Source organism: Anomaloglossus baeobatrachus, chromosome 3 (genome assembly GCF_048569485.1).
Source record: "Anomaloglossus baeobatrachus isolate aAnoBae1 chromosome 3, aAnoBae1.hap1, whole genome shotgun sequence".
Taxonomy (NCBI): Eukaryota; Metazoa; Chordata; class Amphibia; order Anura; family Aromobatidae; genus Anomaloglossus; species Anomaloglossus baeobatrachus.
The window spans coordinates 693,797,688-693,815,083 of NC_134355.1; the positions used below are offsets into that span (position 1 = coordinate 693,797,688).

General features: G+C 47.0%; 1 protein-coding gene across 1 annotated transcript in view; it reads right to left on the minus strand.

Annotated features, from left to right (window-relative positions):
• Positions 1-279: 279 nt before the first annotated feature.
• Positions 280-17,396, minus strand: part of LOC142295789 (early activation antigen CD69-like) — a 60,275-nt gene continuing 43,158 nt past the window's right edge. The window contains exons 5-9 of the mRNA XM_075338881.1: positions 16,442-16,523; positions 13,321-13,505; positions 7,532-7,635; positions 3,673-3,793; positions 280-3,284 (exon numbers count right to left, since the gene is read on the minus strand). Of these exons, the coding sequence (XP_075194996.1) occupies positions 3,682-3,793; positions 7,532-7,635; positions 13,321-13,505; positions 16,442-16,475 (435 nt within the window). The 5' untranslated portion in view covers positions 16,476-16,523 and the 3' untranslated portion in view covers positions 280-3,284; positions 3,673-3,681. The remainder of the gene's footprint in view (positions 3,285-3,672; positions 3,794-7,531; positions 7,636-13,320; positions 13,506-16,441; positions 16,524-17,396) is intronic.

Genomic DNA, 17,396 nt, shown 5'->3' on the forward strand with positions numbered 1-17,396 from the left:
GACGAAGAAAATTATTTTTTTTAGATCCTCAGAATCCTTAGCCATGAGGAGCCATGTTGAACTCCCAGTGCCCAGCGTGAGAGAGTGTGAGAGAGATAACACCAAATGTAACACACCTGCTCCTTCAGTCACACCGCGCCATATGTAGAACGACACAACAACATATAAAGTGTCTGCGTCTACATATGAAGCTATATTACATAGAAAAAAGAAGAAAATCCCTGCATGGAAGAAAAATAAAAGTTAAATAAATACACGAAAAAATAAAAAAATAGTCTTTATTAAAATATATATTTCCACAATGACATCATAGACATGAACGGATCCATACAAAATAACATTTATGTACCTGAAATGTTCTGCCTGATGCGGCAGTCCAAGATGTCTCCCTGACGGCTGTATTTTGCCGTCCCCCAAGTTGGGAGTCGGCCGTTTTCTGAGTCCACCTGTCAAGCTGACAGCCGGACTAAGAGAAGGTGCACCGCCGGCTCCCAGTGATCAGGTATACTCCTGTCTTTCAGGCATGAGTACAATTGAAGCCCTGACCGATGGCACTTCAGGCTCAGGGAGATATCAGCAGCGTGATGAGGTCACAAAATGATGCTGCGGACGTCACTTGCTAGTGCCGCAGAGTCAGTAGAAATTTAGTGCAGTAAGTGCTCCAATGGAGCTGAGGACACCAAAGATTTATTGTAATTAGAGGAAGGTGGGGGGGATTAAAGTACACAGCATGGGGAGAAAGGGTGGGGGGAATGTATACTGACACAGTATGGGGAGCGAAAGGAAAGGAGTGTATGTGGACACAGCATGGGGATCAACTGGGTGGGGAAGAAATTTGATGACACGTTATTTGGAGCAAGGGGGGAAATTTGAGTTCACAGTATGGGGAGAGAGGGTGAGAGGAATGTATACAGGCACAGTATGGGGAGCAAGGGGGGGGGAGTGTATGTGAACACAGTATGGGGACCAAATGGGTGGGGAAGAACTTTAATTACAGTATTTGGAGCCAGGGGGAAATTTGAGTAACACGGTATGAGGCTCACGGGGGGAATATATATAGAGAAAGTATGAGGAGCAACAGGGGGAGGAAGAAATTTGATGACAGTATTTGGAGTCAGGGGTGGGAAATTCAAGTATACAATATGGGCAGCGAGGGGAGGAAATGTTTATGGACACAGTATGGGGAGCATGGGAAGGAATGTATGCGGACACAGTATGGGGAGCAACTAGGTGGGGAAGAACTGTGATGACACGTTATTTGGCCAAGGAGGAAATTTGAGGTCACAGTATGGGGAGAGAGGCTGTGGGAACTTATGCAGGCACAGTATGGGGAACAAGGAGGGGAGTGTATGGGAACACAGTATGGGGAGCAAATGGGTTGGGAAGAACTTTAATTACAGTATTTGGAGCGATGGGGGAATTTGAGTACACAGTATGGGAAGTAAGGGGGTGATATTGGAGTACATGGTATGGGGATCAAGGGGGGAATAAATATGGACAAAGTATGAGGAGCAACTGGGGGATGAAGACATTTGATAACAGTATTTGGAGTCAGGGGTGGGAGATTCAAGTACACAATATGGGCAGCGATGGGAGGGAATGTTTATGGACACAGTATGTTGAGCGTGGGAGAGAATGTATGCAGACACAGTATGGGGAGCAATTGGGGGGAATAAATTTGATGACATATTATTTGCAGCAAGGGGGGGATTTAGAATACACAGTAAGGGAGAGGGTGTGATAATGTATATGGACACAGTAAAGGGAGTGAGGAGGGGAATGTATATGGACAAAGTAAGGGGAGTGAGGAGGGGAATGTATATGGACAAAGTAAGGGGAGTGAGGAGGGGAATGTATATGGACAAAGTAAGGGGAGTGAGGAGGGGAATGTATATGGACAAAGTAAGGGGAGTGAGGAGGGGAATGTATTTGGACACAGCAACTGGGGAGGATAAAATTGAGAACACAGTATTTGAAGCAAAGATGGATTTGATGACACTGTGTGGGGATCACGAGGGTGGGATGGGTACTGAGGTAGTGAGGAGGAAGTATGGGATGAGAAATATGTGAGAGAGAACAGAAAAGAGAGTTTGTAGTGTGAGGCCACAGCAAGGAGGGCCGAGGAGGGGCAGCATGATAAGTGGGAGATAAGTGGGAGCCCATAGAGACTGGGCAGTATAGTGCGAACACAGTGTAGAGTATAATGTGAGGAGGGGCTCAGTATGAAAGGAGAGGGCAGTGTGGAGGGAATGTACCATTAGATGGACAGTATGTGGGTCATATTTTGTGCAGAGAACACAATGAGGAGCACTTATATATTCAGGGGTACAGCATAGGGCAGATATTTTTATTCAGAAGCATCATACTGACACTGCTATTTTTAATGGCATCATGTCGGGTAGTGCTGCAGAAGACCAGAGAAGATGGAAGTCTGCAGAGACGAGCTTTGGGTGTGAAAAGTCATCATGGCGTCTGGACAACATGAGGAAAATGAAGAGAAAGACTCTGATCAGAGAGAATGTCATCTATAAGGTACCTGGATGTAAATGATTATTTGTGATGCTGACAAATTCTCATCAGTATTGTGGTTCCTGTATGGTCCTCAGTCTGGGGATGACTGATAAGGAGATACTGGGAGTTGTGGTTATCATTGTTAAGGATATACTAGAAGTTATAGGTTCATGCAATACAAATGTGTATGGGACTGACCTGACATATTACAACTGATCTACCATGTACTGCTGGGGGTTATATGTATATATTCCTGTACTGATGAGGGTTTTGGTGCTGTGTTTCTATAATGATGAGGGTTTTGGTGCTGTGTTTCTGTACTGATGAGGGTTTTAATGCTGTCTTTCTGTACTGATGGGAGTTATATGGATCTATTCATTATCCTTAAAGGGGATGTGTGAATGCGGCAGGATGCCATTCCCCGCCATTGTGCGAGGAGAAAGCCTTTTCCTTCTTAGACACTGTCAGAGGTCTGACCCCACAGATACATTCTGGCAATATAAAATACAATCACAACAAGAAGGTGAAGGCCCCTTTAAGATCCTTCAGAAAGTAAAAATAAAAGAAAAACAGTAAATTAGTAAGGGGTGAGTAAGAGAGCGCAAGAGTCTTCTGGTGACGTCTGCTCATATGTACCCCAATATCAGTGCAGGGGGAAAGCAGAAATTATTCTGGGGCCCCCCATCACCCTATAAATAAGGCACTGAGCAGCCATCATCTCTAAGGTCAGGACATATTATCTCATGGGTCGGTCGCCCCGAAAATCCCCTCACCTGTAAAAGAGAAATGATCAATAATATCACATATAATTCACATATACATCATATAACGTATACGTATACATTTATGTGCACTACAGGGCAGACATATAAGACAATGTCTCTTTTCCATAGCAACCAAACACAAAGCAGCTTTCACTTTTCAAGAGTGAAATACTAAATGAAAGCTATGCTGTGATTGGTTGCTATGGGAAATTTAAAAACAAAAAAAAAATTATTAATTTCCCCCATTACATATAGGTCCTACGTGGGAAAATAAATAAGTACACCCCCCATAATGTGTTATAAAGTGACTGCAGGCAGTGCAACACCATATCATGTAGTGACTATACAATCACACAGAACCTGTCACCGCAGGGGATGACGGGAGCACAGAACGTACCGGCCGCCATCATGTGGAGTCCTGCACACAAATCCACTGCCGGGGGGTAGAGCAGTGAAGCGCCCCCAGGTGGGAGTTCAGGAAGGCGCATCTCAGGTGTCTGCTGTCCTGGTTATCAACACTGGGGATGTAAATGTATGAGTGATTAAATATATACCACAACCCCCTCCACATGTGTATATATACACCCCTACCCCATATATCATCCACTCCCCTATATATTATACACACACACACTATATATATATACTGTGAGATAGTGGGGCCATTCATATGTGACGGACGGTACGTATCTCCCAAAATGCATACAGAAACATATTAGAGCCCTGCTTAGCGGTCAGTCCACTATCTCCAGGCCGGGTTATGCAGGTGGCTCATGACCACAGTTCAATTAAAAGGTCTCTGTCAGGGCCTGGGGGGGGCAGAGTCGGCTTTTGTAAGCTGCAGAGCAGGAAACTGAGAGGAGTTCAGACCTGTGTGGAGCGATAACACAGGTCTGTGGGTCCACGTGAAATAGCAGGGCGAGGTATAGTAAGACCTTGTTCTACGGCAACCGCTACCTGTGTGACGTGGTATCCTATGGACTGTGTATAGCCTGGCTGTATCCCGGAGGACGTTTACCTGTTCAGCGTTGGCAATAAACCTGTGTTGATCGGACTTTTTGGGTCGCTGCCTCTTTGTCGTCCTGGGGGACCCCCACCCCGCTACAATACATATGTCGCGGGCGGAGGAGGGGACGCTGCACTCACCCACTGCTCGGGTCCGGCTGCTGCTGCTGCTCGCTCGGTCGGTGGCTCGAGCGGTGGGCCGGATCCCGGGGACTCGAGCGGCGCTCCTCGCCCGTGAGTGAAAAGGGTGGTTTGGTTTAGGGATATTGTCTGTGACGCCACCCACGGTTGTGGTGAGGTTGTGACACCACTGCTGCTCTGGACGGGGATCCCGGGAGCGATAACAGGGAGCAGCTTGGATGTTGTTCTTCCCCTCCGTGGGTAGGGGGGTTGGCTGTCCCGGGGCCCGGTGAGGGAGGGATGGCAGGCGGGTTACGGGGCCTGGTGAGGTGCAGGGTCGTGGGGGCAGCGCTGTGCCGCAAGGCACAATGGTACTCACTCAGCCAATGATGAATGCAAAGTCTCCGGTAAAACAAACGGCTGGATGGACGGGTCCCACAGACGGCTGCGGTGTTTCTTCCCCCGGTAGGTTGGCGGTGACTGCCATTCCCTGCACCTGTGTTATGTTCTCGGTTCTAGTGGCTTCCCACCAGTAACCCGCTCCCCAGCTTGGATGGATGCTGAGGGAGCCCCTTTTGCCCGCAGGCTCTGGCCCTGGGAACTGTAGCCTTCGCGGTGACTGTATTTCCCTTCACGGTTTGAGCGGTTGCCTTCAATCGGGTCTTGACTGCTGGGAAACCCCGGAGGTTCCCTTCGCTAACGGATTTGACCGGTTTTACAGCGACTCCAAGCCTGGTCGGGGTCCGTAGGCCCTGCCGAATGGTGCTGGCTTCTCTTCGCTTCCCGATCCGATACCGGCGGTCCACCGCCCGACCCCGGTCCTTACAGTTCACGTCAATCAGCCTCTCCTGCAGACGGTCACCACTATCTGCCAACCTTGCTGTATGTGCCCGGGCCACGCACCCGGACACCGTCAGTCTGCTCCGCTACCACTTCACTCCTCACTACTCCACTTCCCTAACTGAACTGTCACTTTTCCCGCCTCCAGGCCTGTGAACTCCTCGGTGGGTGGGGCCAACCACATGGCTCCACCCCCTGGTGTAGACATCAGCCCCTGGAGGGAGGCAACAAGGATTTTTGTCTGACTTTGATGTGCCTAACCGGGGTGTGGGGTGTGTTGTTGCAGTACCTGTGACGTCCTGGCTTGTCCAGGGTGCCACACATACATACATATATATATATATATATATATATATATATATATATATATATATATATATATATATATATATATATATATATATATATAAAAGATTCCCCTCCCCATATACACATTACTCACAAAAAGTTTGGGATATTAAGCTTTTGGATGAAATTTAGGTAAAGAGGTCCCTCTTAAGTGATATTTTATCAGGAAAGTCGGGCATTAAGTAGAAGCAGCGATGGTGATCTCCTCATCTCCAAAAATTTATTGAAACAAAAGCCATCAGTGGTGGGTAACATACACCCCCCCCCCTCCACCCTCAAAATGTCAGTATCTCAATTACTTGTCAAGTGGCCTTGAGCATCAATTCCACATGACAGCAACGCCTCCTGCTGGTCACAAGTGGAGTTATTGCCTGCGGAGGCCGGCCTCCCACTCTTCTTGAAGGGCGGCGCTCAGATCATTGAGGTTCTGGGGTACAGAGTTGCAGCCTCTACACGGCGACTCAGCTCATACTGGGATTCAGGTCTGGAGAAAGTGTAGGCCGCTTCATCTGAGGTCCCCCAGTCTCCAGCAGCCGTTCCCTAATGATGTGACCTCGATGGGCTGGAGCATTGTCCTCTATGAAGATGACATTAGGCCGGTGTTGTTCATGCAGAGGCACAATGACTGGAGTAATGATGACATTCCCGTAGTCGTGGCAGTCATTGTACAGTCACATAGTGTAGGGTCATTCTGTACTAACCACACACCGGACCACACTGTAACACCACCACCACCAAAGGCTCGTCTAGTGACAGCAGTGGCTGATGCACAGCGCTCTCCTGGAGGTCTCCAACATCATTAGTGGCCATCATTTCTACTCAACGTCAATCGACTTTCATCCGTGACCGGCACTGAGGCCACCGGTCCCTCGTCGAGAATAGATGACGCCTGTGCCTGGTGGAGTGGTCTGGTACCCTACAGGTCATCTAGAACACAGACCACACTGATGTAAATGGTTTTGAATGGTCTGATGTGACACTTGGGGGCCTCTCACCTTGTGTGGCATTCATCATCCGGTTCTGAAGAGCATTGTTCACAATGAAGTGGTCATCATTGTGTAATGTGGGCAGAGGATGTCCACTTCTCTGCCTTTCTGTGACTCTTCCAGTCTCTCTGTGTCTCTGTACAACCTGCTGGTGACACTCTGTGACAATCTAAGCTCAGTGGCTACTTCCATCTGAGAACATCCTGCTTGAGTCCTCACAATGGCACAGTACTGATGATCTATAGTTAGGGGTCATCTTCTCATAATGTCAAAATGTGAAGAGCACGATGAGGAGGACTGTAAATACTAATTCTAACTGAACCCTGAATTGTATTGGGCGATTCATGGATCACCTGCTGTGAATTTTACCATTAAGCTTCTTGTTACAGAACAGCAAGTTGTGCAAAAAGTCCTGAAACATTGAACAGCTGGATATGATCATCCAAAAGGTTACAGAAGGTCACATTAAAGAAAATTCATCCCCAGGTTTTTTCTCCCCCATCTGAGAGCAGCATAATGTAGACAGAACCCCTGATTCCAGTGATGTGTCACTTACTGAGCTGTTTACTGTCATTTTAATGAAATCAATGTTTTCTCTGCTGCAGATCTAGCAGTTATACAGAGCTCATAAAAATGATGGACTATCTCCAGCATGCCAAGTAGTCCTGTAGTGATAATCTTCTGCTGATTAAACAGTGATTTTATCCAAACTACACTTAGCAGCCCAGTAAGTGACACATAGCTGGAATCAGAGTTCCTGCCCCTATGTTATGCTGCTTTCACATTAGGTGTCAAAAACCTGATGACAGAGATTAGAGTGAATTTTAGGATCTTCTTGAAATTCACCTGAAAGCTAAATATCTCTAACTTTTTGTAAGTAGTGTATATATATTCCCTCCCCATATATCTATGTCAGGACCCTAGCGCAGTTGGTAACAGGCTATTTATGACCCCTACCTTCCATTATACCGAGAACCATTAGTCCAGATCCACTGCCCATTGTGGTCCATGCTGAGTCCAATCCAGTAATTCACATTTTCCCGGTATCGATCAATGACTTTCTGGAAGATTAACAAGATATTAGAAATGTCCATTCCCGAAAACATTGTGCACATCTCAGTGTGATAGTGGTTCTGCTGCTGTTTTCATTTACTGATAATGTATAAAGGTACTGATGATGTTCTAGAGATGTATACATGTACTGATGGTGGTTCTGGTGCTGTTTTCATGTACTGATGATAGTTCTGGTGATGTATATAGGTAGTGATGATAGTTCTGTAGATGTATACATGTACAGATGGTGGTTCTGGTGCTGTTTTTATGTACTGATGATAGTTCTAGTGATGTATATAGGTAGTTATGATAGTTCTGGAGATGTATACATATACTAATGGTGGTTCTGGTGCTGTTTTCACAGGCGGTCAGTGGTTCTGTTGATTTATTCATGTATTGTTTGTGTTTCTAGTGAGACATTCATGTACTTTTGGTGATGTATTCATGTACTGATAAGCATTCTGGTGATGTATGCCTTTTCTGATGGTGATTCTGGTGCTGTACACATGTACTGATGGTGATTCTGGTGTATTCATGTACTGATGGTGATTTTGATACTGTATTTATGTTAATTAACTATTATGTTGTCTAACAAGTTAAGGGTTACAACATCTGTATTTATGTTAGAATAAAACAGAAAATCTGTGTGTGGTAGCCGATTGAATACACCACCACAGTTTTCACTTGATTTAGGTGAAATTTTGCACAGCCGATCTTTAACACCAGACTAAAAATACTGTGAACAATATAATACAACATTCCCCCCCCCTTTGCGAGATTTGACCCCTCGAATTTAGTTTCTAAATAAATAAAATGGGTGTCGGTGTGCTGAATTCAAAACCACAGTTTTTGCTCAAATGGTTGTAAAGAATTAAAGCCATGGTGTCCAAAGAGTTGCTCTTAAAGGGACAGTAACCATATAATCGCTAAGGTGGGGCAACCTGATAAGTCACTCCAAAGTCTGTAATTATAGCAACGGCTGTCAACAACCAGTACAGAAGTATCTGGGCCTCATTTATGTGACTTGCCTCACAGTAACATTGTTCTGCTTGAGTCACGGTGACTATCTGACAGCGGGGAAAAGGGCTCCTAAGTTTTCCCTCAAGCTAGTAGGCCCTATGTTATCCCTAATCTCAGGCATACTCCTGATGGTGGAGAGGCCTGAGTCTCCTTCCTAGCCCTGTTCCTGACCAGTCCTGATCTGAATCCCCCTCCCCCCAGGACAGGAGTGTGATGTAACCCACAGAACAAGACAGACAAGGGAAAAATCGAAACTCTGTCACACAGCACACACACACACAAAAGGTAAAGACAATAAGATTCAGGAGGAAAAACAAGAGCAGGAAGGAAACTACAAAACAACAGGGGTAACCTCCACAACCGCACCAAGCAATGAACACAACTTTCACCAGAGAGTCCAGGACATAACACCTCACAGAATAGACTAACATAGAATAAACTATAGCTGGCATGGGTAGAAGGTTTCAACCAGCATAAATAGGAGGGGAGCCGATGTGATAGGTCTCCCCACAACATGTGAGCAAAGGAGCAAGCAGACCAGCAGAGATTATGTCCTGCTCGCCTGCCTATGAATAAGTGCACAGCAGGTCGACACCCAAGTCTGTCTGTGTTGGTCCCAGATACTAGAGAAACCATTGGGCGGAGTGTCAGAATCTGCAATCTGAAAAGCACGCAACACCGCCATGACAGTCAGTAAAGTTTATGCAAAGCTTTACAGAAGTAACTGAGGCCTCATTTATGAGAATTGCCTCACAGTAAGATCGGTCTGGTTGCCTATAGCCCCTGCAGAAGTAACTGAGGCCTCATTTATAAGAATTGCCCACAGTAAGATCGGTCTGGTTTCCTATAGCCAGTGCAGAAGCAACTGAGGCCTCATTTATGAGAATTGCCTCCCAGTAAGATCATCCTGGTGGCCTATAGCCCCTGCAGAAGTAACTGAGGCCTCATTTATGAGAATTGCCTCACAGTAAGATCGGTCTGGTTTCCTATAGCCTCTGCAGAAGTAACTGAGGCCTCATTTATGAGAATTGCCTCACAGTAAGATCATCCTGGTGGCCTATAGCCCCTGCAGAAGTAACTGGGGCCTCATTTATGAGAATTGCCTCACAGTAAGATCATCCTGGTGGCCTATAGCCCCTGCAGAAGTAACTGAGGCCTCATTTATGAGAATTGCCTCACAGTAAGATGGTTCTGGTTGCCTATAGCCCCTGCAGAAGTAACTGAGGCCTCATTTATGAGAATTGCCTCACAGTAAGATGGTTCTGGTTGCCTATAACTACGACAGAAGTAACTGGGGCCTCATTTATGAGAATGGCCCCAGAGTAAGATCGTTTTAGTTGCCTATAGCAACCAGAGTGCAGCTTTTAGCATTGAAGCTGGTGAGATAAAGTGAAAGTTGAGCTGTGATTGGTTCCTACGGATAACTAGAACAGTCGTACTGTGCGGTAGTTTTCATACCTGAGATCCTTCAGGACACACATTAAAAAAACTAATTTTAAATGCTGAAGATGTCAACTGTGGGGTGAAACTGAAACATTAACGTTAGCAGTATAACCCGCAATTTAACATATTCTTTTACGAGCACGAAAGCGCAGGTATTTTGCTAGTTGATTTAAGCTCTGTAGCCAAATCCTAATAGCGTGTAATGTGCTCACTGTCAGGATTTGGTCTTGCTTGCTGATTGCAGTGGCTATCACATGACCATTTATATGCAGTTTTCATACATACGGTCAAGAGACAACTAACTTCTCTCCCTGCTTCTCTCAATGAAGCAGGGTCTGTAGTTTATCACTGAATGTGTGGTATACCCAGGGTCCGACTCCGTCCTGGCCTCCACCAGGTTCACATAGTGTGCCGTCAGGGAGATGTAGTGTCCCTGTCCACAAACACTTATCCACGTGTTGTCACTAGGAGGTTTGCACAACACTCACTGATTGTCATGATGGAATCAGACGCTGTTCACATTGCAGATCCTGACACTGCACCCTATGGCTTCTCTGGTGCTTCTGAGTTACACAGACAGCTTCGAGCGTCGACCAGCTGTGGGCTCATTAATGGTCAGGCTAGCAAACATTAACCTCTGCTAGCCTTCTGGCTATTTCTGGGATCACATGTTGTTGGAAGCCTATCACATAGGCTCCCTTCTTATTTAAGATGGTGGAATCTGTCCTCTCTCGCCGACTATAGTTTATTGCTGTGTTGGTCTGTGTGCTGTTGTGTCCCAGTACTGCTGGTGATTGTATTACTTTGTGCTTGGAGTTCTTCCATTGTCTTGTTGTTTCCTCCCTGCTCTTATTTTCCTCCTAAGCTCTCCTTGTCTTATAATTCTGAGTGTGTGTGCCGAGGGATAAAGTTCTGGTTTCCCCTCTTTGTCTACTTCTGTTGGCTTAATCACTCTTGCCCGGCCCTCCCCTGGTATGAGATCAGAGCTGGTCAGGAGCAGAGCAAGGAAGGTGGTTCAGACATGCCTACCTTCAGCAGTAATTCTGAGATCAGAGATCTGTATTCACCATGACACATGTCTGGATAAGTGGACCTTCCCAGTAACTGCGTTGGTCAGAGCACGGGTGATGTTGGACACGTCCATGTTTGAGTTGGTGTCAGCACATGGGTAGAAATAGTGGCAGCTGGGGATAGAGTACCAAGAGATGGCTACTGCCAAGAGGTTACAGAAAAACTCAGTCTTCACAAGCCGAAACGTCAACATTTGCAGGATAAGCAGTCTGTCAATGCGGGTGGCTGAGTAGTTCTGCTTTCATTCGAAAGTCTGGGGAAGGGACAAGTGAACACGACACTAGGACAAGGAAGAGGACGTGGTTGCTGATGTTAGTTGTGTATGTGCAACCACAGGTTCAGGGGAGGAGGCATCTGCACCTGCTCCCTGGACACCAGATTTGGAATTAGCCCAATGGAACTGGAAGTGGATTCACCCTCAGACACTAGTTTTCTACCCAGGCGTGCCGACCACCTAGTGTGGAGCTTGGCTGACATGTGCTTGAGCATGCCGGTGGTGCTCAGGTTGCTAGTGCTCCTGCCTCTGCTCAGTTTGATATTGTGGAGACTGCAAATAACTGCTTTTGTCTTCAAACAGACTGGGGAACACCGAACCCAAGGCCTATGATCTGGCCCATGTGGGTGCTCAGGCAACAGTTGACGCCTTCTCTCTCTGGTCAACCCAATGCCTCTTCCTGTCTGTTGCGGTGCTATGGATGACTTCCCCTTTGTGCCACTCTCCTCACTACTATGTGTGCCACCCTGCCAGGTTGGATCAATGGCTTCATCATCCATCACCTCGTCTTCCACTTCCTCAATCTCATCCTTCTCCGGAGTTGCGCTCTTAAGCTGACCTGATGGCAACTGTGTCTCATCATCATCCATCTCTTGAGACCATAAATGCCGATCTTCACTGTTGTCTTCTTCTGAACGTGGCTGCTCAAATATTTGTGAATCGTTGCACACGATCTCCTCCTGTCCTTTTCAAAATGTGCATGGTGAGAGGCCAGAAGGAGCCATAAATGGAAAAGTAAAGAGCTGCTCGGAGTGTCCAAGTGTGGGGTGACTTTCCCTGGGACTTTCCGTGGTGGAAGGAAGGATGATCAGGATGAGGTTTATGTGGTCCAGCCTTTTGGCTACTGAGCCTGCACCATGTGGAAGACAAGGTGGTGCTGGTAAACAGAGTGGAAGCATTATCAGCCATCCAGCCCACAACCTGCTCACATTGGTCTGGCTTCAACAGTGGTGTCCAGTGCCGCCCCTACATATTTGGCTAGGAACCTAGGACGAGATGAGACCAGGCACAGTTTGCCCTGTCACATGGGTACGGCCATGGCCACGGCATGCACCAACGTCAGCACCAATTCCCCATCCTTTAACGCATGACTTGCGCATTTCTAATTAGGTGCATAGCTAAGCAAACTCTTATTGTAGAATATAATGTATTGGAATTATCCCTTTTTTTTTTTTTATTTAAACATTACATTTTTATTAGAACATAAAGGCACTGTTTTATCTTGCATCAGGTAATGTAACACAATCAACCCTGCCTAAATGCCTTTTTTAAACACTCTGTAGCCCTTACTCCATAAACCCTGAAAGCAGTAACACAGAACGATAGCAGCAGTTTTAAAATGATCTCTTTAAAATGGCGTTTTGTTTGGTCTTGCAGTAGGTCATTTAATGCCATCAACCCTGCCTAAATGCCTTTTTAACCCCTTCACAAAATTATGTTTTTTGTCATTGCAACATTTAATTAAAATGCAATAAGAGACAAAACATCGCATCTACCCGAAAATGATAACATTAAAAATGTCAGCTCAAAATGCAAAAAAATAAGCTTTGATGAAAAATGACAACGCCATGGTATTATATATTCTATATAGTATAGAATGAATCTACCACCGGCATCATATGAAGGATCATGTGACTATATCAAGAAGAGAGGAGTGGTCAGAAACCGGCTGCAGCTGAGATCAGCTAGTCAGCAGCAAACCGCACGAACAAACGACATTAACCCCTGCAGTGCCAACAGAAAGCAACTAAAAGTGAACCATCACAGATCTCTCACCGGCAGGAGACACTGGTGCCCGGTATTCAGCCAATCACTGTTTGATTATTGTATGTAATGAGTGAGGTGAGTGCAGGGTGGGGGAGGAGGGGGCTGGAGCTGAAGTCACCTTTATCTCCTGGTCTATGAGCACTGCCAGCGTGGAGCCATGTTCGGTGCAGAAGTCCCGACTGTTGTTCCAAGTATTCGTGGTTTCTGAGAAGTAATAACAGCGACCATTGACCCAAATCCAGGAGTCTTCACACGGGGGAGCAGCAGGGCGGGGGTCCGACACGGCACCGCTGGATAATAAAGCTGCAATCAGAAATACCTGTGAAGGGACAGGATGGGCAGATACAGAGACGGGAACATGGGGAGAGCCGGCGGTCTCTACAGTCACTGAGCTATATTCACTGCCTGGTAAGGATGGCCTAGGGGTTAGTAATATTATCACTGATGATCTAGGGAGGATTAATGGTCACTACATATTGTGCCCTCAGGAGTCCGGCAATTATTAGCCGGGGACGGCCGATGTCATATATCATATCTGGTGAGAAAACATTCACTGGAATTCCCGAGGATGATACCGCTACACCTCCATACAGAACCACACCACCATACAGTGCCACATAACCGCCACACCACCATACAGCGCCACAGCACCATACAGCACCACATACAGCGCCACACCATATACAGCACTACATAACCACCCCACACCTCCATACAGTGCCACAAAACTGCCACACCACCATACAGTGCCACATAACCGCCACACCACCATACAGTGCCACAAAACTGCCACACCACCATACAGCGCCACATAATGCCACACCACCATACAGCACCACATACAGTGCCACACCACATACAGCACTACATAACCACCCCACACCTCCATACAGTGCCACAAAACTGCCACACCACCATACAGTGCCACATAACCGCCACACCACCATACAGTGCCACAAAACTGCCACACCACCATACAGCGCCACATAATGCCACACCACCATACAGCACCACATACAGTGCCACACCACATACAGCACTACATAACCACCCCACACCTCCATACAGAACCACACCACCATACAGTGCCACATAACCGCCACACCACCATACAGTGCCACATAACCGCCACACCACCATACAGTGCCACATAACCGCCACACCACCATACAGCGCCAAATAATGCCACACCACCATACAGTGCCACATAACCGCCACACCACCATACAGCGCCACAGCACCATACAGCACCACATACAGCGCCACACCATATACAGCACTACATAACCACCCCACACCTCCATACAGTGCCACAAAACTGCCACACCACCATACAGTGCCACATAACCGCCACACCACCATACAGTGCCACAAAACTGCCACACCACCATACAGCGCCACATAATGCCACACCACCATACAGCACCACATACAGTGCCACACCACATACAGCACTACATAACCACCCCACACCTCCATACAGAACCACACCACCATACAGTGCCACATAACCGCCACACCACCATACCGTGCCACATAACCGCCACACCACCATACAGCGCCAAATAATGCCACACCACCATACAGTGCCACATAACCGCCACACCACCATACAGCGCCAAATAATGCCACACCACCATACAGTGCCACATAACCGCCACACCACCATACAGCGCCAAATAATGCCACACCACCATACAGTGCCACAAAACTGCCACACCACCATACAGCGCCACATAATGCCACACCACCATACAGCACCACATACAGTGCCACACCACATACAGCACTACATAACCACCCCACACCTCCATACAGAACCACACCACCATACAGTGCCACATAACCGCCACACCACCATACAGTGCCACATAACCGCCACACCACCATACAGTGCCACATAACCGCCACACCACCATACAGCGCCAAATAATGCCACACCACCATACAGCGCCAAATAATGCCACACCACCATACAGTGCCACATAACCGCCACACCACCATACAGTGCCACAGCACCATACAGCACCACATACAGCGCCACACCACATACAGCACTACATAACCACCCCACACCTCCATACAGTGCCACATAACTATCACACCACCATACAGTGCCACATAACTGCCACACCACCATACAGTGCCACATAACCGCCACACCACCATACAGTGCCACATAACCGCCACACCACCATACAGCACCACATAACCGCCACAACACCATACAGCACCACATAACCACCACACCACCATACAGCACCACATAACCGCCACAACACCATACAGCACCACATAACCGCCACACCACCATACAGCACCACATAACCGCCACAACACCATACAGCACCACATAACCGCCACACCACCATACAGCACCACATAACCGCGACAACACCATACAGCACCACATAACCGCCACACCACCATACAGCACCACATAACCGCCACACCACCATACAGCGCCACATAACCGCCACAACACCATACAGCGCCACATAACCGCCACAACACCATACAGCGCCACATAACCGCCACAACACCATACAGCACCACATAACCGCCACACCTGTCATGAGGGTATCATGATGGACAGTGACCAATTTCGGTGTCAGGAGATCGCAGCGCAGGGCTTCATACACACTTGCTCAGGTTTATACTGCGGACTGTGCAGAGTCTCCTTTATCCAGTGCTGCTAGGGGAAAGTAGATCCTCTGGTCTCCAGAAACGCTGGGTGTGAGCAATAGTCAACTGTTCTGTGTTGCTAATTTCCTCTGCTATAAAGACTTCTCTCCCAGCCCAGGTAATCGCTGGTGATAGTTTCTGCTGAGCTTGCCTCTGGAGGGAGCCTGTGAGCTGTGGGCTGCGAAACCATTCAGAGAACATTTGCAGTGTGAAGCTGTGTTTTTGTCCCTTCATTTATCCTTTTGGTTTTTCTCCTCTGGTCCCTTCCTCATTGTTACCTCTTGTTGTTTGGAGTGCTTTATATGATTTCTGTTTATTTTACCCCATGTGTCTAATCCTCTCTGTGTCTTTCTCCTACTAGTATTCCATCTGTCCTGCGCACTATACAGGGCCGAGTCCAGGGAGAGACAGGGATAGGCACGTGATCGGCGATGGGGCGAAAGAACTTGTATAGAGACACCAGCGAGTGCAGCGATCAGCCTCAGGTGAGTTTAGGAAGTGACCCTGCTCCCCTTTCCCTAGCGCAAGGGCCCACCGTTGTATCGTGTACTCACCGGACAGTACAACTATGATGATGGAGACGATCATGATAAAACCAACAATCAGCCACAGAGGGATCCTCACCGATCTCGGATACTGAAAGAGATAGAAACCATTGACACGTCTAGAAGAAGAAATGTCCATCATAGGATATCAGTCACATACAGTACAGACCAAAAGTTTGGACACACCTTCTCATTCAAAGAGTTTTCTTTATTTTCATGACTGAAAATTGTAGAATCACATTGAAGGCATCAACACTATGAATTACCACATGTGGAATGAAATACTTAAAAAAAAGTGTGACACAACTGAAAATATGTCTTATATTCTAGGTTCTTCACAGTCGCCGCCTTTGCTTTGATTACTGCTTCGCACACTCTTGGCATTCTCTTGATGAGCTTCAAGAGGTAGTCACCGGAAATGGGCTTCACTTCACAGGTGCGCTCTGTCAGGGTTAATAAGTGGGATTTCTTGCCTTATAAATGGGGTTGGGACCATCAGTTGTGTTGTGCAGAGTCTGGTGGATACACAGCTGATAGTGCTTCTGAATAGACTGTTAGAATTTGTGTTATGGCAAGAAAAAACCAGCTAAGTAAAAAAAAACTAGTGGCCATCATTACTTTAGGAAATGAAGGTCAGTCAGTCCAAAAAATTGGGAAAACTTTGAAAGTGTCCCCAAGTGCAGTGGCAAAAACCATCAAACACTACAAAGAAACTGTCTCACATGAGGACCGCCCCAGGAAAGGAAGAGCAAGAGTCACCCCTGCTGCGGAGGATAAGTTTCTCCGAGTCACCAGCCTCAGATTATAGACCAGGTCAATGCCACACAGAGTTCTAGCAGCAGACACATCTCTAGAACAACTGTTAAGAGGAGACTTTGTGCAGCAGCCTTCATGGTAAAATAGCTGCTAGGAATCCACTGCTAAGGACAGGCAACAAGCAGAAGAGACTTGTTTGGGCTAAAGA